The sequence below is a fragment of the Nannospalax galili genome, unplaced genomic scaffold, assembly GCF_000622305.1.
Source record: "Nannospalax galili isolate Female #2095 unplaced genomic scaffold, S.galili_v1.0 scaffold1200, whole genome shotgun sequence".
In the NCBI taxonomy this organism is placed as follows: Eukaryota; Metazoa; Chordata; class Mammalia; order Rodentia; family Spalacidae; genus Nannospalax; species Nannospalax galili.
The window spans coordinates 696,080-720,031 of NW_008347131.1; the positions used below are offsets into that span (position 1 = coordinate 696,080).

At 46.3% G+C, this 23,952-nt stretch overlaps 2 protein-coding genes across 34 annotated transcripts in view; both read left to right on the forward strand.

Annotated features, from left to right (window-relative positions):
• On the forward strand, positions 1-10,305 carry Nr1h3 (nuclear receptor subfamily 1 group H member 3). 5 transcript variants are annotated; one of them, XM_008843574.3, is made up of 11 exons: positions 2-148; positions 313-472; positions 1,452-1,531; positions 2,057-2,245; positions 2,951-3,217; positions 3,673-3,881; positions 3,989-4,168; positions 4,354-4,453; positions 9,403-9,516; positions 9,733-9,827; positions 10,012-10,305. In XM_008843574.3, the coding sequence occupies exons 3-11, from the start codon at positions 1,489-1,491 to the stop codon at positions 10,156-10,158; spliced, it is 1,344 nt and encodes a 447-aa protein (XP_008841796.1). In that variant the 5' UTR covers positions 2-148; positions 313-472; positions 1,452-1,488; the 3' UTR covers positions 10,159-10,305. The 5 variants fall into 5 exon arrangements, with proteins under 5 accessions (XP_008841797.1, XP_008841796.1, XP_029424443.1 ...); XM_029568583.1 differs by having other exon boundaries at positions 2-141; XM_008843575.3 differs by lacking the exon at positions 313-472 and having other exon boundaries at positions 1-148.
• A 360-nt stretch (positions 10,306-10,665) lies between these two features.
• Madd (MAP kinase activating death domain) overlaps positions 10,666-23,952 on the forward strand; it is a 52,797-nt gene continuing 39,510 nt past the window's right edge. For 24 of the 29 annotated variants that reach the window (XM_008843580.3, XM_017800759.2, XM_017800775.2 and 21 more), the window contains exons 1-10: positions 10,666-11,564; positions 13,435-13,651; positions 15,151-15,296; positions 16,619-17,215; positions 17,602-17,905; positions 18,382-18,513; positions 18,902-19,015; positions 19,921-20,001; positions 23,051-23,229; positions 23,563-23,798. In XM_008843580.3, the coding sequence (XP_008841802.1) occupies positions 15,235-15,296; positions 16,619-17,215; positions 17,602-17,905; positions 18,382-18,513; positions 18,902-19,015; positions 19,921-20,001; positions 23,051-23,229; positions 23,563-23,798 (1,705 nt within the window). In that variant the 5' untranslated portion in view covers positions 10,666-11,564; positions 13,435-13,651; positions 15,151-15,234. Of the gene's footprint in view, positions 11,668-11,920; positions 11,941-13,434; positions 13,652-15,150; positions 15,297-16,618; positions 17,216-17,601; positions 17,906-18,381; positions 18,514-18,901; positions 19,016-19,920; positions 20,002-23,050; positions 23,230-23,562; positions 23,799-23,952 lie in introns of those variants that run through there. The other 5 variants (XM_017800757.2, XM_008843581.3, XM_029568580.1 and 2 more) reach the window with 5 other exon arrangements.

A 23,952-nucleotide genomic window follows, 5' to 3' on the forward strand; every position in this document is an offset into this window, starting at 1 on the left:
ACGCAGACTCTGGAGACTGCTGGGATTAGGGTGGGGGTGCCTGGGAAGCAGTCCTTCCATAAAAGCAAAGAGCTTCCTGGGTGAGGAGAGGAAGGAGAGAGATGGAACTGGGCCAGTCTGCGGGGAAATGCGACCGTCTTGGTAGAGGGTAGGGGACAGGGTGGCGCCGGGCTGAGGGGGTGGCCACCTGGGGAGGAGTCAGCCTGGTGGGGAAGCTACCTCGTGGGCGGGGGCCTGGGAGGCTCAGGGCTCCAGGTCGCTGGGCAGGCAGGAAGGAGCGGTGGTCCGACCCCTTACAGTCCCTCCCCTCAGCCTTTTTCCACGTTACTACTGCTCCCGGTCCCTGAGTGCTCAGCTCGGGTCACCGGCTGGTTCCTGTGGTCTCGGGATCCGGGACTTGCACCACCCTCTTCTCCCAGCAAGGGGGCTCCAGAGACTGCGCAGCCGGGAAGTCTGGTGGCCTGGGGACTCGGTGGGTCTGCTCAGCAGTGGCCTGGGACTCTGTACTTGCATCTAGGGTGGGGTGGGATGAGAGGATGTCCTCGAGAGTTTAAAAGGATATTTGGGGGGGAGAAGTAAGGAATAATGCTGATGGACAAGGATAGGGTTTTGTTTAGGTCCCAGAAGAACTGGAGGGGTTCTGTGAGAGGAGGTCCTGTCTTGGGGAGACTCTTGGAACAAGAAGTTTATGCTGGGACTCCGGAAAGTGGCAGGAATGAGGTTCTAACAGGCAGACTCATAGAGTGAGCCTGGATCCAGTCTTTTGGCCCTGCCAACTTTAGCTCTTCCCAATGCTAGAGCAAGGAGAAGGGCTTTCACAGAGCCTGGAGGTGGGTAGGGAGGAGGGTAGAAAACAGTGGCTGAGAGCTTGGACTTAGCAGGATTCCACTCTTGGCTCTACCACCACCACCTATGTGGCTATAGGCAATTTCCTTAATCTCTTTGAACCTAGTTTCCTTATCTGTAAAATGGACTTAAGAATAGTCCTTGACAGGCTGGAGGTATAGTTCAATGGAAGAACATTTGCCTAGCCTGGATAAAGTCCTGGTTTCAATCCCAGAACTGAAAGGAAAAAAAAAAAAAAAAAAATTCCCCCTTTAATTTAATTTTCTCCAACCCCATTAGTATAGGCTGCCAAGTATGATTATTAAACATCCAAGAAAGCTCATAACACTGCGTGGGGTATAAGTCAAAGGAAAAACATTTTGCTAACCCGGAAAAAAGCCTTGTTTTAAACCCAAAAACGAAAAGAAAAAAAAAAAAAAAATTCCTGATCTCATAGGGATAGGGGTAGGATGAGAAATCAGGAAAGTTTTGGAAAGCCTCCTAAGCACAGGCTAATACATGGCAAGTCATGTCAGCTGATAATGTGAGACTTGATAAAAGGCAGGCACAGGAGAATGGAGCTGAGGCCCAATTCTAGAAGAGTGTAACCTGGGTCATTCCTGCAGGACAGTGCCTTGGTAATGTTCAGGGCTCCAGGAAGAGATGTCCTTGTGGCTGGAGGCCCCTGTGCCTGATGTTTCTCCTGGTAAGCTGCTTTATTCCATCCCTCTCCCCTGAGCCCAGGCCTCCAGCTCCTCTCCTCCTTTAGGAACCAGCCTTCTTTGCTACCTGCATCCAGCTCTCCTTGAAAGCACAGGCCAGATCTATTAGTGTTGCTTGTCTCCTATTCAGACACCTTTGCCCTGGCTCTCATGCTTGACAGGTGCAAGCCAGGGTGCAGTCTACTATCTGGGCTTGCTGCTGGAAGAGCTGGCATGTCTCCATGCTTAGCCAGCCCTGCTTTGAGAGTTTTGTCTGCTTTCTGAAATAGATGCCCTGCAGCACCCCCAAGGGGACAAAGGCTAACCTCTTCATTTAAGAGCTCCTTGATGTGCAAGGGACTACAACTGATTTAGTCCTAGTTCCCACAAAACCCAGGAGTCTGAGAGCATAAGCTGGGGCTTGGCTGCCTTCTATGAGTAGAGATGTTTGTAGTTTCCCAGCCAGGAACACTTGGGTACAGAGTAGGGATGGGACCTGCAACCCTCTTGTGCCTCTCTTTTGGGCTCAGACTCTGCAACAGAGTTGTGGAAGCTGGAAACGCAAGATGCAAGAAGCCAGGCCCGAGGAGGCGACAGCTGCATTCTCAGGGAGGAAGCCAGGATGCCCCAATCATCTGGAGGTGCTTTGGGGATGAGACTTGAGGCAGCAGAGCCTAAAGCCTTGCTCCCCAGAGCAGAGGCCATTCCAGAGCCCACAGGTAAAAAGCTCTTGAATTTGGAGATGATAGGGTCTCCCTAGATCTGGGAGGGATATCATGGGGCCTTTTGCTTATAATGTCACAGTTAAGATCAAGGACTTTGGTATCAACAAGATCTGAGTGACCTTGGCATGAATTCTATCCCTATCATAGACTTTCTCAGCCTCAATTTCCTTGTTTGTCAATTGAAACTAATCACTAGGTTATCTTAAGGATCTATAGATATAAAGGGCTCTTAGGGTACCTAGGATTTAGTGGTCCTTGGTGAAGGACAGCAACTGATATGATAAAGAGATTAGCCGGCACACCCTTTTAATCTCAGCACTCCAGAGGCAGAAGCAGGTGGATCTTTGTAAGCTCAAGGTTAACTGGGACTACTTGGAGACCCTGACTCAAAAAAACCACACACACACACACAAACACAAAGTTTAAACCAGGCACTGTGATGTGCCCCTGTAATTGCAGATACTCTGGAGACTGAGGCAGGATCATTTGAGCCCAAGAGTTCAAGACCAATCTAGGCTACAAATTGAGACCCTGTGTCAGAGAAAAGGAAGGAGGGAGAGAGGGAGGGAGAGAGGGAGGGAGGGAGAGAGAGAGAGAGAGAAAGAGATACAGAGCATTCAATGAAGAGAATGAGGATCACTGAGTACCCAGGATACTGACCAAGGAAGAGAGGACATTAAGGCTTCTGTCTGTATCTAGAGCTTCGCCCACAAAAACGGAAAAAGGGGCCAGCCCCCAAAATGCTGGGAAATGAGCTGTGCAGTGTGTGTGGGGACAAGGCTTCTGGCTTCCATTACAACGTACTGAGCTGCGAGGGCTGCAAAGGATTCTTCCGCCGAAGTGTCATCAAGGGAGCACGCTATGTCTGCCACAGTGGTGGCCACTGCCCCATGGACACTTACATGCGTCGGAAGTGCCAGGAGTGTCGGCTTCGAAAATGTCGCCAGGCGGGCATGCGGGAGGAGTGTGAGTGTGGGGGGCCGGGGGGAGGCAGAGTCGGGAAAGAGCTGATGGGAAAAAAAATTGGTGCCCTGATGCCCTGATGTGAAGGCAGACAGACAGATGCTTACTCCTGTCTTGAGTGTGGATTAAAATTTCTTCCTTGTTTTTACCTACATTCTGCTTCCTGGAACCGCAAACCATCCCCTTTACTTCATCATTTCTTTTCCTTCCTTCCTTCCTTCCTTCCTTCCTTCCTTCCTTCCTTCCTTTCTTTCTTTCTTTTTCTTTCTTTCTTTCGGGGATGTTTGTTGAGGTCTTTTTCAGGCAGGGTCTCCCTGTAGCCCCAGCTGGCCTGGAACTCACTTTGTAGACCAGACTGGCCTCAATCTCACAGAGATCTGCCTGCCTCTGTCTCCTGAGTGTTGAGATCCATCCTACCTTATCCATACTTTCCTCTTCACATCTGGTCCTGTCCTTAGGTGTTTTGTCAGAAGAACAGATCCGCTTGAAGAAATTGAAGCGGCTAGAAGAGGAACAGGCTCAGGCCACATCAGTGTCCCCAAGTGCTTCCTCACCTCCTCAAGTCCTACCGCAGCTCAGCCCAGAGCAACTGGGCATGATTGAGAAGCTGGTTACTGCCCAGCAACAGTGTAACAGACGCTCCTTTTCAGACCAGCTTCGCGTCACGGTACTTGACAGGCCTGGGGAGAGGTGGCTGTGCCCAAAGCACCAGGTGGCCTCTTGATATCTGACTCACAGCAGTTGGCCTTTTCCCTCCTTGCCCACCCTGGGTAGCCTTGGCCCATTACACCGGATCCCCAGAGCCGGGAGGCCCGTCAACAGCGCTTTGCCCACTTTACTGAGCTGGCCATCGTGTCGGTGCAGGAGATTGTTGACTTTGCCAAACAGCTTCCTGGTTTCCTGCAGCTCAGTAGGGAGGACCAGATCGCCTTGCTGAAGACCTCTGCAATTGAGGTGGCTGGAAAGGGAAAGGGATGAAGGGAGAGCCAGAGTGGGACTCTGTGGGGGACCTCCAGACATCCATCTGGGAGCACCCAAGCCACTGGGGTATGGAGGAAAGGGAATCAACCTTCCCTTCAAAGGCTGTGTACCAAGACCAACCCCCTCATCCCTGTTTGAGAGCTGCTACTTGTATGCAGGTGATGCTTCTAGAGACATCTCGGAGGTACAACCCTGGGAGTGAGAGCATCACCTTCCTCAAGGATTTCAGTTATAACCGGGAAGACTTTGCTAAAGCAGGTGAGAACCAAGATGATTAGGGAATTGGGTTGGATGGACAGGTGCTTTTTGTCACAGGGACCATTGTGATTAGAGAACCAGAGGCCTACAGTTTGGGTGGTTGTACAGTGAAGATACCTCTTGTTTTTCCAAAAGAGAAGTTTGGAATGCTGCTTGGCCTCTCTCAGCTGCTCCAAGCAGACCCCTGTCCACTGATGCATCAGGCCAGTTGTTTCCAAACTTGTGTTCTGAGTGACTTGAGGAGGCTACTCTAGCACCTCCTTGGGGAACACCAGAGCAGTGGCCTTCATCCTTGCTTTAGCCAAACAAGAAGCTCCGCTTAAATTTGCATTCTACATTGCACTTCTGGGTAACACTTGAAAATATTGTATAGCTAGGAAAAAAGGTTGAAAGCCACTGTACCAAGCCTTTCAATAGACTAAAGTTAACAAGCCTTTCCCAAATAATGCTCTTTAAGGATCGCTCAGGCTTACTGTCCCTTACTCTTTTTCTGTCTCTGTTTCTGATGAGCTATGGAACCAGAGTCAAAGCATGACAAATGGGCCAAATGAGACAGATGTAGGATAGTATCCAGTATCTACCACTATTTTCTCTAATAATTGGTACACATTGGTGCTGGGTCTGATACTTGCTTGGGGCTAAACACAAACACTAGGGTTTCTCTTATTTAGCTGTTCATGATGTTTATAGAGCTGGTTGTGTGGAATCAAGGCTAGGAGAGAATGGAAGGTTGAAGGCATTTTGGAGAGAATAGAACTGAGGTGAACAGGAGATTGAGGGCTACCCAAGCTAAGTGAACAGGTTCTAAAATACTGCTGATGCTGTGACTCTGTTTTCAGGGATGGTAGATCCAAGGCTGGGATCCAGACCAGAGTTCAGAAAACCTTTGCTGGCATCTGGTGATCAGGCTAGCTCACATGCCTCTTGTCCTGGCACAGGCTACCCAATGAACTTTCTAGGAAGGCCTCTCTTTACTGGAGGGCAGCACAGGGCTCTGTCAGCCCGTTGCCTTTCTTTGTGGAGGCACATATACACACATGCACACACATACACACAAGTTCAAGGCTGTCCTTGACTGCATAGTGAGTATAAAGCCAGTCTGGCTTACATTTCTTTGTTGCCTGAATGTTTAGGTACCTAATAGGTAATTTGGCAACTCTATCCAGCTTTAAAGCCCAGCCCTGTCCCTCTTTTCTACCAAACACCTTTCCCCCAAATGGTTACTAACCTAGACTTTCTAGACCCTTGCCTCTGTCAGAACATCTTCCTTCTTGAGTCCTTCCCGGCTCTGATGGCTCTGTTCCTTCAGTATTTTATGGATTTGTGCTATCTGATTCTGCTCCTATTTATGAGTTCTTTATTTAAGCAGTTTTGATGTCATCATGTTTTTCATTTCTCATTTTATCAGTAAGGTCTTGGGAAAAAGGAACAGAGGTTTCTCTTTCTTTTTTTCTTTCTTTCCTTCTTTTTTTAAAAAGGTTTGTCTACCCTGTTTTCTTTGTTTTGCCTTGCTGTGTCTTCCCATAGGGATTGTTTTGTCAGGTCTCTTCATCCCTCCACATCTACTACCATATGTTGCACATAATGGATGACTAATGTTGTGAACCAATCCTCTTTGACATGTTCCTCCAGCAAGTATTAGTGGGCTCTCATGAGAGTATAACTCAATTCTAGAACCTTTCTTTATCTTTTTATAAAGGGGCTTTTCTTTTCTGAGACAAGGCCTCACTATATAACCTGGAACTCACTAGATAGACCAGGCTGGCTTTGGACTCACAGAGATCTGCCTGCCTCTGCCTCCCAAGCACTGGGATTTAAAGGCATATACCACTACATCAGGCCCTAAAGGTACATTTTTGTCTTAAAATTTTTAAGCACGTTTTGGGCTTAGAATTTCATCAAGAATTGCTTTATAAAATCAGGTTTGCCTATTGAATAGAGCAACACACAACTCTTGATAAATATCAGGGTGAAACTACAGGAAGTGACTAATCAAGAAACCTCCAATGGAAAAGTGTAGCAGATGGTTGCTAAAAGAAATATGAGAAAGCCTAGAAAAAGTGTGGGGTGGAGACTCTGACAATGAGTGTGAAAGAAATGCACTAGGTATCTTGGCTGTGGGTCATGGTTTGTTGCATGTGCTCTGTCTTCTCTGCAAGAAGACTGATTTCATTATTGTTTGTTCTTTTAATCAGGAGACAGAAATATGAGGATCAAGAGTTCAAGGCCATGGGTTGGGGAGGTACCTCAGTGGGTAAAGTGCCTGCCTTGCAAACATGAGGATCTGAGTTTGGATCTACAGCACCATGTAAAAGCCAGGCACGGTGGCACACATCTAGAACCCTAGTGCTGGGTTAGGGGCAGAGACAGGAGAATCCCTGGGATTCACTGGCCAGCCAATATAGATGCAATGGCTAGCTCCAGGTTTAGTGAGAGACTGTCTCAAAAACTATCGTAGAGAACAATAGTTGAAGATACCCGATGTTGACCTCCGGTCTCCACATATACAAGCCTGGGTGAGTGCACTCCTACATATACACATATGCTCGCACATACACACAAGTTCAAGGCTATCCTTTGCTGCATAGTGAGTATAAAGCTAGTCTGGGCTACATGAGACCTTTTCTCAATAAAACAAAAATAAGGGGGATATAGCTCAGTTGGTAGAGTGTTTGCCTAGTATGCATGAGGCCCTAGATTCAATGCCCCAGTACCACATAAACTGGGCATGGTAGTCTATGCTGATAATCCCAGTATTCAGGAGCTGGAGATGGAAGGATCAAAAGTTCAGGGCTGAAGGGATGGCTCAGTGGTTAAGAGCACTGACTGCTCTTGCTGAAGACCCAGGTTCGATTCCCAGCACTCACATGGCCCCTGACAACCTTCCATAACTCTAGTTACAGAGGCTCTGATGCCCTCTTCTGATCTCTGCGGGCCTTGCATGACAGGGGTACACCTACCTACATACAGGCAATACACTCATACACATAAAATAAAAATAATAAACAAAATATCTTTTTAAAAAAATTTTATGTATATGAGTATATTGCCTGCATGTATATGAGTGCACCCGTGTTGTGCAATGCTGCGGAGGTCAGAAGAGGGCTTCAGATTCCCCTGGAACTGGAGTTAAGGACGGTTCGTAGCCACCATGTGGGTGCTGGGAATCGAACCCAGTCCTCTGCAAGAGCAGTCAGTGCCCTTAACTGCTGAGCTATCTCTCCAGCCCCATAAAATATCTTTTTAAAAACATATTTTATTATTTTCATTTTATGTGTATGAGTGTATTGCCTGCATGTATGTGAGTGCACCCATGTCATGCAACGCCACGGTGGTCAGAAGAGGGCTTTGGATTCCCCTGGAACTGGAGTTAAGGACAGCTCATAGCCGCCATGTGGGTGCTGGGAATCAAGCCTGGGTCCTCTGCAAGAGCAGTCAGTGCTTTTAACCACTGAGCCATCTCTCCAGCCCATAAATAAAATATCTTTTAAAAAAGAAGTTCAAGGACATCCTCATCTACAAAATGAGTTTGAAGCCAACTTGGACTGCATGAGACCCTATCACAAAAATTAATTACAATTTTTTGCCATATTTAATTTATTTTTATTTTATGAGTATGGGTGTTTTTTTTGTTTTTGTTTTTGGGTTTTTTTTGGTTTTTTTTTTTTTTTTTTTTTTTTTTTTTTTCAGGGTCTCCCTGTAGCCCCAGCTGTCCTGGAACTTGCTATGTAGTGTGTAGACCAGGCTGGCCTTGAACTCACACCTGCCTCTGCCTCCTGAGTGCTGGGATTAAAGGCATGCGCCACCACGCCCGGTGAGTATGAGTGTTTTGCCTGCACGTATGTAAGTGCATCAAGTTGCATTTACTGGAGGAGGCCAGAAGAGGTGTCAGATTCTCCTGGAACTGGAGTTACCAATGGTTGTTAGCTACCATGTGGGTGCTGGGAACAACAAGTGCTCTTAACTGCTGAGCCATCCAGCCCACTTAAAAAAAAGAAAAAAACTTGAGGTTTTTTTTTTCGTTGTTTTTTTAGACGGTCTATTTCTTTTATGAGTATTTTGCCTGTATGTAACGTATATACATAAGTGCACCCATGTCATGCAGTGTTCATGGAGACCAGAAAAGGGAGTTGGATCCCCTGGAACTGGAGTTATGGATAGTTGTTAGCCCCATGAAGGTGCTGGGAACTGAACCCAGGCCCTCTTCAAGAGTAGGTGATGCTTTTAACTACTGAGCCATCTCTCCAGTCCTTGGCTAATTATTATTTAATTTAGGACTTTCTATGTGCCACTGTGCTAAGCACCCTGCATACTTTATCATATAACAATCTATATTATTTTTCTTGTTTCTGTGACAAAATACTGCCAAAAGCAACTTAAGGATTTATTTTGACTTGTTGCTTAAGATTACAATCCACCGTGGCAGAGAAGGCATGACGGCAGAAGCATGAGGTAGCTGGTCATCTTGTAGTCACTGTCCATAAACAGAGACAGATGAATGCCAGTGTGCAGTTTCTTTCTTCTTATTCAGTCCCTCACAGACATGCCTCAAGGTTTGTCTCCTACGTGACTACTCTGTATCCTGTTGACTATCAATATTAGCCATTACATACCATCACAATAAGTTTTTGCTTCATTTTGTTTTGTTTTGAGACAGGCTCTTTCTATAGCCCAAGCTGGCCTGGGAATTGGAATCCTCTTGCCTTAGGCTTCCAAGTGCTGGGGTTACAGTCATGACCCACCATGCCCAGCATAAAACAATAGTTTTATCAGATAGATTCAGTTATGACTCCTGTTTCACAGAGAAGATAGAAGTTAAGAAACTTGCCCTGTCACAGCAGAGGCCTGGAAACATCTTAGCGAGTTCCTAACAGTTCTCCACGTTTTGAGATTAAAGGAAGTTCTTGCTACTCCTGTCAGAACCCTCATCCCCCTTTCTGCCTCCCCAGGGCTGCAGGTGGAGTTCATCAACCCCATCTTTGAGTTCTCCAGAGCGATGAATGAACTGCAACTCAATGATGCCGAGTTTGCTTTGCTCATTGCTATCAGCATCTTCTCTGCAGGTGCGGAGGAGGGGCAGGAGGGAAACTGTGTACAAGACTTTCACCCAGGAGAGCTGCAGTCCCCACCGGGCAGGGACCGTGGGTGTGGGTGCTTGCAGTGTTATTCGGGGATGAGAAAGCTCGGGTGGGAAATGTCCCTATTTAGGGGTTGTGATTTTGGGTATGGAACTAAGACCTTGGCCAGACCTGCTCCTCAACTCTGTTGGTGACCTATAGACCGGCCCAACGTGCAGGACCAGCTCCAAGTAGAGAAGCTGCAACACACATATGTGGAGGCCCTGCATGCCTATGTCTCCATCCATCATCCCCACGTGAGTCTCCCCCAGTGCCTTTTTCTTTTGCTCTTCAGGCCCATTTTCTGATATACCCACTTTCCTTCAAAAACCCTTCTGCCTACACCTAGCATATGCAATTCTTTACCTCTTCACAATTTTGCTGGCCCTGCCCAACCTTCTCTGGGGAAAAGCAACAGACCCTTCATTTTCCTTTATCCAGGACCACCTGATGTTCCCCCGAATGCTAATGAAGTTGGTGAGCCTCCGGACATTGAGCAGTGTCCACTCAGAGCAAGTGTTTGCACTGCGCCTGCAGGACAAAAAACTTCCCCCACTGCTCTCTGAGATCTGGGATGTGCACGAATGACTGCTTTTCCTCCGTGTCTTCTGTTTGGGGCCACATGGCTGCCACCTACTGACTGCCTCCTAGAGATGGAACAGACTGAGAAAGGCAAACATTCCTGGGAACTGGGTGAAAGAGACCTCGCATGGCATTAAAGGAGAGTCAAAGGGTTGGGAGTTTTGTGGCTGCTGGGCAGTGTGTGTGTGTGTGTGTGTGTGTGTGTGTGTGTGTGTGTGTGGAGGGGGGTGCCAAAATTGTGCACCATCTGAAGACCTTGTTGACCCAACCAAATGGACTAACCTGGGGGCCACTTTGCACAGGGTTCTTCAGGGCCCTGCCTATCCTGCCTCCACCACTTCCTGTTTTTCCCCACAGGGCCCCCAAAGAAATTCTCCATTATCTCTCTGTGGCTTGGCAGTAAATGCCTCAGGGCTGCTTCACTGATAGAGCTGGCACTCTGAACAGGAAGACCAAGATGAATATAGAACTAGCAAAACCAATTTCTGGGCTGGGGGTTGGGGTGCTGCAGTGGAGGAGGAAAGCTGTGCCCTTTAGGATCCACCTCCAGACTCAGAGTCAAGTGACAGTTTCTGTTCACTAGCCCCACTGCGTAAGAGAAATGCTTGGGCTTAGATGACCCTTCCCTCTTAATGATCCAGGTAAAAGCAGGTGGTCTTTCTAGTGGGGGAAGAGGAGTTGAATTTCCAGAACTAACTCAGCAGTGCACTTCACGTGCATATATAATGTCTTAGTTTTTTCCTTTGTCAACCTGAAAGACCCAGGGCCAGGTATCCTTCCTTCCGGACTCTGGGCTCCGTGGGACAGGAAGAAAAGTTCTTAGAGGCCAGGGGAGGTGGCCCTGTGCGTTTTTTTAGGTTGTCAAAAGGACTGTACTCCATTTCCCGGCGGGCATCGCGGCATCGTTCACTTTGCCTCTTAGTGCGCGCCGGTGTAGGTGATATCCTGGCGCCTGTAGTCCCCCCCCACCATCTAGAATTGGTAGATTCCACTTGCTGACTAGCAGACCTGCCAGCCTAGGCGGCTGGGCACTTCCAAACAGCTTGAGGGGGGAGTGAGGCTTGAGGTTTGGAGAGACGGTCAGAAAGTCCCAGAGGCATTTCATCCGGAGAGGTACTTTCAGATTAATTACCATTTGGTCGAAACGGGCTCTACGCCCATGTCGAATTAAAATTTGTTTGCCAACCTAAACAAAAGGTGTTGCCTTGAGTCCTCCCCTTGGCACCTCCCAGCACTGGGCTGGCCCAGAGCGCCCCATCCCGTTCCCACTCCCACTCCGAGAGGTGTGTGCGTCGCCGCCTTCCCGAAATTGGCTCCACCTTCCGGCGCTCGGCTTGGTGCAGCCCTAGCCCCCGGGCGGCGAATGGTAGGACCCTGGCCCCGGCCAGCCCCTCCGGAACCCTGTCCGAGAGGTACGCGTCCCCCGGTGCAGACACGGAACTGGCGCCTGCTCGCAGCGGCTCGGGGTTGGGAAGCGACGAACGCTCCGCGGCCGGGAGGCACCGGGCCGGAAAGGCAGGTTCCTCTGAGCTCGGGAGGTAGGGGTGTCCGGGCCACCGGGAACCCTACTTGGATACTTGAGGGGTGCCGGGCTCCTGGAGGAAACGGTCTCTGAGGCGGCCCTGAAGGAGCGCGAGGGGGCGTGGAGTCTCCGAGAGAGCTGAGATTGGGGTCCGAGTGGGGCGCGGGCCGCGGAAGGTCTGTGGGCTCCGGGCCGCTGCACTGCGCTCCATTCCTGCCCGGCTCGCAGTGCGGGTTCCGGGACTGGGGCGAGGAACTGTCCAGCAGGTGAGGGGGCGGGCAGAGCTGTCCAGCCCCGGCCCGGACAGGCACCAGCGCCTGGCGTGTGGACTGTGCATGTGTGCTGTATGCGTGCATGCGTGCGCGTGCCTTATTTGTGGTTAGGTTTTGGAGAACCACGTTCTAATATATACATATATGCAATTTACATTTCATGCTTCAATATTGACTTGCTGAAGACTAGACACACCATTTGATGTTTCCTTCTAGTACGCCCTTTACATCCTGGTGCATCTCAGTTCCTCCTCGTGCTCTCCTTCTTTCCCAATCCTATCCATTTCTGGCTTCATTGCTCCAGTTCTCCCACCCCCCAACCCCCACCCCCCGCTGGGCCAGTGTGTGCGGATGAGTTTGCAAGGTCACTCACTGCCTGAAGAGGGGGAGGGGGGAGGGGGAGGGGGAGGAGGAGGAGGAGGAGGAGGAGGAGGAGCGGGGTGGGGGCGGGGAGGAAGCCTCCGGTTGTGCTCAGGTCATCGAGGATGTCATATCGTCCCCGGGTCGAGTTCCTGTGGTTTTACTATGAGGTCCTGCCCCAAATGAGGGACAAATCCAAAGGGTTGGTTACCATGGCCATTGTAGGCTAAAAAGGCATAGACGAACTAAAGGACTGAATTCTAGATGTGGATGGTGATGTAGGACTTCAGGAGAAAGGAATGCATTTTGAGCTATGGACTACATGGGGACAGGAGCTAGGGGCTCTGCATTATTAAATAGAAGTGAAGCATGAGGTGGAGTCTTAGCCTAGTTGGTTATGAAGACAGTGTGAGTTATGGTGTCAGGATTAAGAGTCTCTGGGGAAGGAAAAAAGAATGAGAAGAGAAGCCTTGGTTATTTCTGCAGTCTGAAGGCAGTGGCTATTGAAGAGATGGGAATCCAGGCTAAAAATCTATCTGAACACTGGTAGCTAGGATAGTCACAGGATCTTAGGTAGCTCTGGAAGGAGATGAGAACTGTAGAATATGGTAATAGACCTGGATATGGAGAGAGCCTCCATCCCACCAATACTAGAGAGGTCCCCACGCCTAATTTATTAGGAGAAAGCTTCAGTGCCCACTTTTGAGATTTTTAACCAGAGACTGCTTCTGGTTTTCAATGTAAACTTGCATCTAAAGATTTCGCCTACAGTTCTGGTAATATAAATTCTGTTTTAAAATGTTTTATTATTTTTTTTAAATTTTATGTGTATGAGTGTATGCCGGCATGTATGTAAGTGCACCCCTGTCATGCAGTGCTCACGGAGGTCAGAAGAGGGTGTCGGATTCCCTGGAACTGGAGTTACCCACTGTGATTAGTCACCATGTGGGTGCTGGTAACCGAACCCAAGTCCTCCACAAGAGCAGCCAGTGCTCTTAACTATTGAGCCATCTCCTATAAATTCTAAGATACTTTGACTCTCACAGTAGATATTTCTAGGTAGAACATATGGTTTTCACCCATATTGCATTTTGTGCCTTCATTTCTCTCCTGTTTTCATTTCCCTAGGAGGAGCTGAGCTCAGTTCTATAAGATGCCCCACTTCTGCAGTATACCCGTGTCTTGGGCTGTTTGGGGTTATTAAAAGAGTGGTGAACCCCAGAAATGACTGAGTGTGGCATGCTCAGGAACTTGGTGGTGAGGAGCTATTTCTGTTCAAAGCCACAAGTGAGATAAAGAACAAAGGAACGACAGATGGGAGTGAAGATAACCTGATTCTTAGCAGGTGCTGTCAGTGGAAGAGGTGTCTCGGATTTAGGGAGAGTAAGATGTGATGGGCCCTGGCTGACTCTGGTGTAGCAGCTGCTAGCACTGTGCGGTCACCAAGCAGGGGAGGGGCTGTGGCTCTGCTATAAATAGTACTGGGAACCAGAGTCGCTATGGAGACAAAACTGAATCCTTTTACCTTCGGGTCCTCTATTGGGAGCAAGGGGAAAGAAGGAACAGTATTTTGAGGACACCTGAAGTATTGTAAATAGGTCTTGTTTATAGGTAGAAGGAAAAAAAAGATCAACCTCCTTCTCACTATATAAATCAAATAGGGCTTTAAGCTTAACAGGGAGTGTACATGTGTGTTTGTATGGAAGTGTCCACAGCAGCAAATGAAGGAGTGGACTGTGTTTATGTGTGCATTGTAGTGGGATTTGTGTGTGTGTACTATGAACCAGGTTTCAGTGTGGCTATGGACTGAACATAGTGGAGGAATCTCAGAGCTCTGGAAATCAATCCTGTAGCAGAGTGAAACACTTTAGAGAAATACGAAGACCTCACAAGAAATAATAGATACTTAATAAAATATCTAGTATTTCCCCAATTTTAGAAATTCTTTTGAGCACCTTTCTTGTCCTTTTAGAAGTCCTAGTATTTTTGGTACTTAAGTCATAATTTCTGTAACATAGGGAAGGACAGGCCTCATTTGCAGGTATTATATTACTGATTCTCATCCCAAGACCAGACTAGACAAGAGCTGTTGGTTCAGCACCAAGAGCAGAGCTAGTAGCAGCAGCCACTGGCCCCCTTTCTTGCTTAGGGTCCCTAAGGGAGAAGGCCGTGGTTGGACATGAGGCAGTTGGGACACGGACATTCTTCATGTCAGACCACATAAACTAGAATAGCCAGCTGTTGTTATTGTCTGAGCGCAATTAACTAGAAAGTCTACATGGTAGTTTCACATCAAGCTGAATGCAGCTTGTGAAACAGAATAATTAGGCTTCCATCTAGACCTAGAAGTACAAATTAATGTTGTTTGAAGAGTCTGGTTTGATCTTGATCAACCCTGGAGTGGTCCTGAAAATTATTTAATTTTTGTTATCATCATTACTAAGTCCAGTCTAGACTGCCTAGATCTGTTTCTTAGAAACATAGCCTCAGGGGCTAAACTGGAACTGAGCTACTTAGTAGGAATGAGAAGATGAGCCGTTATTTCTCCAGCTCCTCTTCCTCCTTTTGCAGTGCTGAGGATTGAGTCCTGGGCTTTGTATATGCTAGGTAAGCACTCTACCATTGAGCTGCACTCCCCTGCCCCTTGGTTTACTTGATATTTGACTCTGGAAACCCATAAACCTAGACAACCAGTAGGCCAAGCTAGTGTCAGATTCTCTTCTCCTTAGTACTAAAGTGGAAGGCCTTCTGACCTGTGCTGGGGTGAAATTGAGAGGGATGATTCCTTTAGGCATAGCAGTGGATCTTTATCAGTACTTTTTCCCTGTTAACTTGAATTTTCAGATAATATCAGAATTCCACTGGGAAACGTAGACTCCTTGTGCTGTGCCCTGAAGTGTTTCTGAGATGAACTGATGAATTGGAGCCATGGTACAAAAGAAGAAGTTCTGCCCTCGGTTACTTGACTATCTAGTGATCGTAGGGGCCAGGTAACCAAGAAGACAAATTATCTTGTTCTCTGGAGCAGCCACAAAATCTTCCGTTATTTTTATGTTGATCTGCATATCTTATTATCCCCTGTTTTTTAACCCTGATGGGAACACTAATGCTGGTAGAGAAAACCACACAGTGGGGTGATTCAGGAATATTGGTCTAGACTGAGTCAGAGCAAAACTCAGCTTTTAACTCATACCTTTGGTCCAGTGAGATGGCTCAGCTTACCAAGCCTGATGGCCTGAGTTTTATCCCTGAGACATGACATAGTGGAGGGAGAGAACTGACTCCTGCAGGTTCTCCTTTGACTTCCACATATGTGCTGTGGCATGTACGCCCACCCCCATTAAATAAATAAATGCTAAAAAAAATTTTTTTTGGTCTTTTTGAGACAGGGTCTCCCTGTAGCCCCAGCTGGTCTGGAACTCACTATGAAGACCAGGCTGTCCTTGAACTCACAGAGATCCGCCTGCCTCTGCCTCCCGAGTGCTGGGATTAAAGGCATGCACCACCATGCCCGACTAATCCTAAAAATTTTAACTCAAAGAGCTGGGCATGGTGGCTCATGCCTTCAATCCCAGCACTCGGGAGGCAGAGGCAGGTGGATCTCTGTGAGTTCAAGGACAGCCTGGTCTTCATAGTGAGTTCCAGACCAGCTGGGGCTACAGGGAGACCCTGTCTCAAAAAGACCAAAAAAAAAAAAAAAATTTTTTTAACTCACAACTTTGTTATTTTGAACAAATCACTTGGATGTACCCTTTATATCCAAGCTTTCATATTTTGTAAAAAAGGAAAAGTCGGGGCTCGTTAAGAATACTGGTTGTTCTTGCAGAAGACCCAGGTTCAGATCCCAGCACCCACATGGCAGCTAACAACTGTCCATAACTCCAGTCCTAGGGGATCCAACAGCCTTTTCTGTCCTCCACGGGCATTGCATGACATGGGCACACTTCCCTAGACACAGGCAATACACGCATACACATAAAGTAAAAATAATAAAATATTAAAAAAATAAAAAAGGAAAAGTCCTTGTACTCCTCTACTGCTTATATTCTTGTGATAGTTTATTAGGTAATATACTTTGAAAGGTGTTGATCATCTTAAGGTGTCAGTGATGATTATATTGTTGAAACTTTCAGGATAGATGCCTTTGCAACGATACAGACATCATTTAGCCTGTCAACTAAATGTAGCAAGCTGTCTACATACATCCGAGGTCCTATCATTAGCTTACTTTGAGCTTTATTTGTTGATTGTGGTTAAATAGGATAGTATGTCCTATGACATCAGACTGCTGAGTTTGTTTTATGTTCTTCAGGCACCCAAGCAGTGATAGTGTGGCCCAGACTCCTGAACTGCTACGGAGATACCCATTAGAGGATCACCCTGAGTTTCCCCTGCCCCCAGATGTAGTGTTCTTCTGCCAGCCAGAGGGCTGTCTGAGTGTGCGGCAGCGGCGCATGAGCCTTCGAGATGATACCTCTTTCGTCTTCACCCTCACTGACAAGGACACTGGAGTCACCCGTTACGGCATCTGTGTTAACTTCTACCGTTCCTTCCAAAAGCGAATGCCTAAGGAAAAGGGAGAAGGTGGAACAGGATCCCATGGGAAAGAAGGAACTCATGCCACCTGTGCCTCAGAAGAGGCTGGCACTGAGAGCTCAGAGAGTGGCTCAACCCTGCAGCCTCCCAGTGCCGACTCCACCCCTGATGTGAACCAGTCTCCTCGAGGCAAACACTGGGCAAAGGGGGGCAGCCGTTCTCGCAACAGTACTCTGACATCTCTGTGCGTGCTAAGCCACTATCCTTTCTTCTCCACCTTCCGGGAGTGTCTGTATACTCTCAAACGTTTGGTAGACTGCTGTAGTGAACGGCTGCTAGGCAAGAAACTGGGCATCCCTCGAGGTGTGCAAAGGTATGATTTGCTTAAGGGGAAGCACTTAGAGAATAGTTATGATTCATCTGTGAGGGGCATAAGACATTTCCTCTACAATTTGTGCTTCTTTAGAACTCTTTGAACATTGCAGTCCTGAGCATAAGACTGCTGCAGAGTCAGACCTCCTGCTGTAATTGTATTTAGAGAAGTGCGGAGGGGGTTAATGTCTTATGGTGGGCATGACATGGAATCCTATCAAATACACCTTTCTACATTTGCTCTTGGCATCGAATATACTGTCTGGTTCCATCTGACCTCAGAGTGGGCTTTCCTAGCAATTCTCCTTTATCCTCATGGTTATATTGGGTTTCAGTGGTATCAGCTGCTAATGCTTTCGTGTCTGAGTCTTGCTGTCTGCTCCTCAGGGACACCATGTGGCGAATCTTCACTGGATCACTGCTGGTGGAGGAGAAGTCAAGTGCCCTTCTGCATGACCTTCGAGAGATTGAGGCCTGGATCTATCGATTGCTACGCTCTCCAGTACCTGTCTCTGGGCAAAAGCGAGTGGACATTGAGGTCCTGCCCCAGGAACTCCAGCCAGCTCTGACCTTTGCTCTTCCAGACCCTTCTCGATTCACCCTAGTGGATTTCCCACTTCACCTTCCCTTGGAACTTCTGGGTGTGGATGCTTGTCTTCAGGTGCTAACTTGCATCCTGTTGGAACACAAGGTAAGAAGGCCAGCTTTATAGACCTTTCTAGAGAGAGCTGTATAACCTGTTGGGGGCTAGAGAGTAAGCTCTTTGAGGACAGGGACTCTGTCCTTTTCATCCCTTTATTTCCAGGAGGTAATGTGATGCCTGGTATATAGCAGGTGTTTGGTAGACAAGGGTTAAATTAAGATTGATGTCATATGAAATGCTCAGTTGAATTATCCTTACTTATACTGACCTAATTCTCTGAGCCTATCAGTAGTTCTGTTCAGTGTGTTGTCCTGGGACGGAGAGTAAAAGAACTAAGGAGGTGGTGTTTTAAGGGAGGACTACTACATTGTTTGTGTTGGGAGGTGACGGATATGGCTAGGACTAGAGCCAGGTGGATTGCAGCTGTGGTGACACAAACTGAATTGTGGTGCTGGAAGCTGTTTCCTTGTAAACCTTATGTTATGCTGCTGAGTAATCTTTATGGTATGGTATGGCCATGCCAGGTGGTGCTACAGTCTCGAGACTACAATGCACTCTCCATGTCTGTGATGGCATTTGTGGCAATGATCTACCCCTTGGAATACATGTTTCCTGTCATTCCACTGCTTCCCACCTGTATGGCATCAGCAGAGCAGGTGAGTCTCAAGGTGTCTTCTGGCTTTGACATCATTGCTTTCATGAGGGAGGAAGCTCCATGTAGGTCAGTGCTGGTCCTCTGTCCCTTATAATTTATTAATCTGAAATATTTGGTGGATTGAACTGATTGGATTGTAAAACCTTGCTATTTATACTCTTTGCTTATCACAATTAGTGATTATAGACTACTTGTTATGCTGCTCTAGGTGTTAATTTGCTGAAATGGATTATGTTACCTTTATAAAATCTGAAAAAATTCCTAATTTAGCCTCAAGTGTTTTGGGAAAGGGATTGTGGGCCTGCATTTCCTTATCTAGAAAAATCCTGATTGATATGTGCTCACACAGGTTTTTTTTCTTTCTTTCTTCCCCTTTATCTTTTCCACAGCTGCTTTTGGCTCCAACGCCATACATCATTGGGGTTCCTGCCAGCTTCTTCCTCTACAAACTAGACTTCAAAATGCCTGATGATGTGTGGCTAGTGGATCTAGACAGCAATAGGGTAAGGCTCTGGGCTGAAGTATCATCAGGTGTAGCCTAGGATTATATTCTAGACCCAATTCTGCGATCGCTATTTTTCTAGATTATTTCTATTTAAGACTCATTGAAGCAATTTTTTTTCTAGTGCCAGCTTTACTTTATTGGGTACAAAGGCCCTTGGTTAGGACTCACAGAATTCTAAGATTTAGTTTTTCCAGAATTAAGAGCTTCTCCTGCATTTTCTGAGCCTTAGGGCAATTACTTTGCATATGTCATTATATATAGTGTAGGTAATCTGATAATAGATTTCTTGGGATATTGTGTCCAGTAAGAAACTGTCTTTCCATGTAGATTTAAATTTTTATTAACATTTTGCAATATGAGTATATTAAAACGTTTGTAAAAAGCCTAATATGTGTTCATTATTAAGTTTTAGAAAGTAAAAATAAGTGTAGGGCCAGCAAGATAGCTCAACGGGTAAAGGTGTTTGCTACCAAACCTGACAACCTGAGTTCAGTCCCCAGGAACCACATAGTAGGAGAGAACAGACTCCTGAAAGTTGTCCTCTACTCTCCACACATGCAGTGTGATGTGCACACACACTCCCACACAAAATAATAAAATAAACATAAAAAAAAGATTGAAAGTAAGTGTAAAGAAGAAAGTAAGATCCATAATCCTATTATTTTGAGAGAATCACCAATAGTATTTAGTTATATTTCTTTTCAGGTGTGCATGCATCTCTCATGTGTGTAAGGTGTATGTATGTGAGTATCTTATAATACACAAATGTATAGTATAACATATCTGTAATCTGATAATATTATATCTGTAAAATGTCTCTGTGCATGTTATTTGCCCTTATGTAAGTAAAACCCCTGGACAACTACTTCTAAGGTCATGCCTTTTCTCTTTTTTCTGCTACAGGTGATTGCCCCCACCAACGCAGAAGTGCTCCCCATCCTGCCAGAACCAGAATCGTTAGAGCTGAAGAAACACTTAAAGCAGGTAGGTAAAGAATGAAGGAAAAGAAGAGAAAGGGCTAGAGAGAGGGCTTAACAACTAAGGCATCTGCTGCCAGGCCTGATGACCTGACTTCAATCTCTGGGACCCATATAGTGGATAGAGAGAACAGACTCCCTCAAGTTGTCCTCTGAGCTCCTCATGTGCACTGTGGCATGCGTATGGGTACACACACACAAAATAAATAAATAGAAACGTAATAATGTTTTTTTTTAAGAAGAGGGTAATAGATGGTATAGGGTTACTATAGGAAGGCAGCTATTCTAAGAACCTCTTACCTTTTTGTTTCCAAAGGGAATAGATTTTCTTTGCCTCAAATAAGAGGTTCTTAGAAGAACCAAATTTTTTTTTTTCGGACTTTTTGAGACAGGGTCTCCCTGTAGCCCCAGCTGTCCTGGAACTCACTATGTAGACCAGGCTGGCCTTGAACTCACAGAGATCTGCCTGCCTCTGCCTCCCAAGTGCTGGGACTACAGGCATGCACCACCATGCCCAGCTAGAAGAACCAAATTTTGGGTAGCAGAATAAATCTCAAAAATATTCTTTCTGGCTGGGTATGGTGGCACATGCCTTTAATCCCAGCACTTGGGAGGCAGAGGCAGGCAGATCTCTGTGAGTTCAAGGCCAGCCTGGTCTACATAGTGAGTTCCAGGACAGCTGGGGCTACAGGGAGACCTTGTCTCAAAAAGACAAAAAGAAAATTCTAATTCATTATTTGCTCTATCACCCTGTAATGTGTATGATGCTGTGTGTGAGGGCTTACATAGCAAGACTCTGTCTTAACCCAAGCAAACAAACAAAAATGAACTTCACTTTTTTTTTTTTTTTTTTTTTTTTCGGTCTTTTTGAGACAGGCCTCCCTGTAGCTCCAGCTGTCTGGAACTCACTCTGTAGACCAGGCTGGCCTTGAACTCACAGAGGATCCGCCTGCCTCTGCTTCCCAAGTGCTGCTGGGATTAAAGGTGTGCGCCACCATGCCCAGCCACTTTGTTTCCTTTTAAAAAAAAATTTGTATTCCTATTTGTTTATTTTGTATTACACAGTTAGATGTACATAATCGTGTGTGTGTGTGTGTGTGTGTGTGTGTGTGTGAGTGTATGCCCTTGGCCAAAAGAGGGTGTTGGAACTTCTGGAACTGGGGTCAGAGACAGTTGAACCTCCCATGGGAATGTTGCATTCTTTTTCAGCCAGGCATGGAGGTGCACACCTTTAGTGCCAGCACTCAGGTGGATCTCTGTGAGTTCAAGGCCAGCCTGGTCTACATAGTGAGTTCCAGGCCAGCTGGGTCCTCTGGAAGAGCAATAAATGCTCTTAACGATTAAGCCATCTCTCCAGCCCCCACTTTCTGTTTCTTGTCCTGTCTGCTATTCTTTCTGTCTTTATAGCATTCCTTCAGTCTTGTAAGGTGGGGATTAGGGTTTGGACAGATTAATTCCTTTTATATTATCTTCTTAAATTGATCTCATAGTCTCTATAGAAACCTTTCTCAAAAATTCCTTTCTTTGAGCTGGGCTTGGTGGTGCACACCTTTAATCATAGTACTGGGGAGGAAGCAGGGGAATCTCTGTAAGTTTGAGGTCAGCCTGGCCTACATAGCGCGTTCTAGGCCTGCCAGGGCTACATAGTGAGACTCTAAAAAAAATCTTTGAATAAACACTTGCATTGCACCCATTTTTTTTTTTTTATTGATAATGTTCTTCTTCTTCATGCTGAGCATAGAACCTGAAGGTAAAACATGACAAGGCTTCCCTTCCCTTTCCTTCCCTTGCTGTGTTATGTAGGACCACCAGTAGATAACATAGTACTTATTTTAGGAACCCCAGTCTCATCTGAAGGGTCTTTAGAAGTCTCTTTTTTTCTGTGTTGTCTGAAGTACCTAGTAGTCCCTCTAGAGGATACTGTGTTTAAATGGGTCATTCCCTGTCTTTTCTCTCTCGCTTGCTTCATCTTTGCTGATACAACATAATACCTTGTCGCAGTAGAGTCTGGTGAGGATTGCAAGTTCAGAAAGTTCTCTAGCTCTCTTCACTTTCTGTGTTTTCATTCTTGGTCACTGCTTAAGAATGACTAACATGGAGCTAGGTGTGGTGGCACACGCCTTTGGAGGCAGGCAGCAGGTAGATCTCTGTGAGTTCAAGGCCAGCCTGGTCTATATAGGGGATTCTAGGCTATCTGGAGCTACATAGTGAGACCCTGACCCAAAAAAGAAAAAGAGAGAGACACTAATGTAAAGGGATCGATATGTGGATTTATGCCTGTTTATTACTGTGTGGCCCGTGAACGAGCAGCATTAGTATCACCTGGGCTCATTAAAAGTACAGAATTGCCCCAGGTGTACTGATTCTGAATCTACTTGTAACACCATCCCAGTTGATTCCTATGTCCACTATCATTTCAAAAGCACTGCTGGTCTGGACCAGTGCTTTTCAAACTGCCCTGTGGAGTCTCTTAGAGGCTGATTTAGGTTGAGAATTTGAGGCTTTAGGTTTTTATGTCCTTCTAAGCAACTCTGTTTTTACATTTTATTTGTTCATATTTCCACTTGTTCATATTTCCACATAGATTTCAATGTGAAAATAATGTCCTGACTAAAAAAATTGGAAAGCTGTTGTCCTGGACTTCAAATTTATCAAATTGCTTTGAGCTTGGGTTGACTTAAGATGGAGACCTACATAATTCTATTTTCTAAAGGCTAAGATTGGGTTCTTTTTCAGCCAGGCATGGTGGTGCATGCATTTAGTCCTAGTACTTGGGAGGTAGATCTCTGTTAGTTCAAGGCCAGCCTGGTCTACATAGCGAGTTCCAGGCTAGCTGGGGCTATAGGGAGACCCTGTCTCTAAAAAAAAAAGAAAGAAAAATTGGGTTCTTTTTTCCAAAGATGTAGGCTCTGAAACAAGTTGGTCTTGATTTCCAATGAGCACAGTTCTTTGATCAGAGAGTGAGATGTTTAAGATGTTAAGACAGCTCTTTTCTAGGAGTTGAGATTGACTGCCCAGGAATCTGTCTTACATGAGGACTTCTTGTTGTTCCACAGGCCCTAGCTAGCATGAGTCTCAACACCCAGCCTATTCTCAATCTGGAGAAATTCCACGAGGGCCAGGAAATCCCACTTCTCTTGGGTAGGCCTTCTAGTGATCTTCAGTCGACGCCTTCCACTGAATTCAACCCACTCATTTATGGCAATGATGTGGATTCGGTTGATGTTGCAACCAGGTAAGACCAAGTCAACTGTACAATCAATAGTTCTTAAACTGGTTTCTCTGCTCTCTTGATTTTGGGGGAGATTATTTCTCAGATTTACTTTATATATAAAATGTAAATGATATTTGGTTATATTTTCCACCTTCAAAAGCAAGGAGACAAAATAGTTCACACTCTCAGCATTCAGAGAAAGGCTGATGAGTCTTTAAGATATGTCTCCCCTTGATGTTGGAAACCTGTTAAATGATGGTGTTGGGAGGTGGTCTAAGACCTTGGAGTCTTAAGAATGTTCTTACTCTACAGGGAATGGGTCTTGGATTATCTCACAACCTCCTTTTCTCTTAGAGTGGCCATGGTACGTTTCTTCAACTCTGCTAACATGCTGCAGGGCTTTCAGATGCATACACGTACCCTGCGACTCTTCCCTCGGCCTGTAGTAGCTTTCCAAGCTGGCTCCTTTCTGGCCTCACGTCCCAGGCAGACTCCTTTTGCAGAGAAACTGGCCAGGACTCAAGCTGTGGAGTACTTTGGAGAATGGATCCTTAACCCTTCCAACTATGCCTTCCAACGAATTCACAACAGTGAGTCCACCTGCCCTCTCCCACACTCTCTGCCTTTGTCCAACTGCTGGTTCTACCCCTTGCCTGTTCCCTTGCCCTCTTTTGCTTTAGACTTTGTCCTACTTTTCTTTTGAGTTTTCCTTACTGCTCACTGTTTTTCCCCTTTTGGTAGATG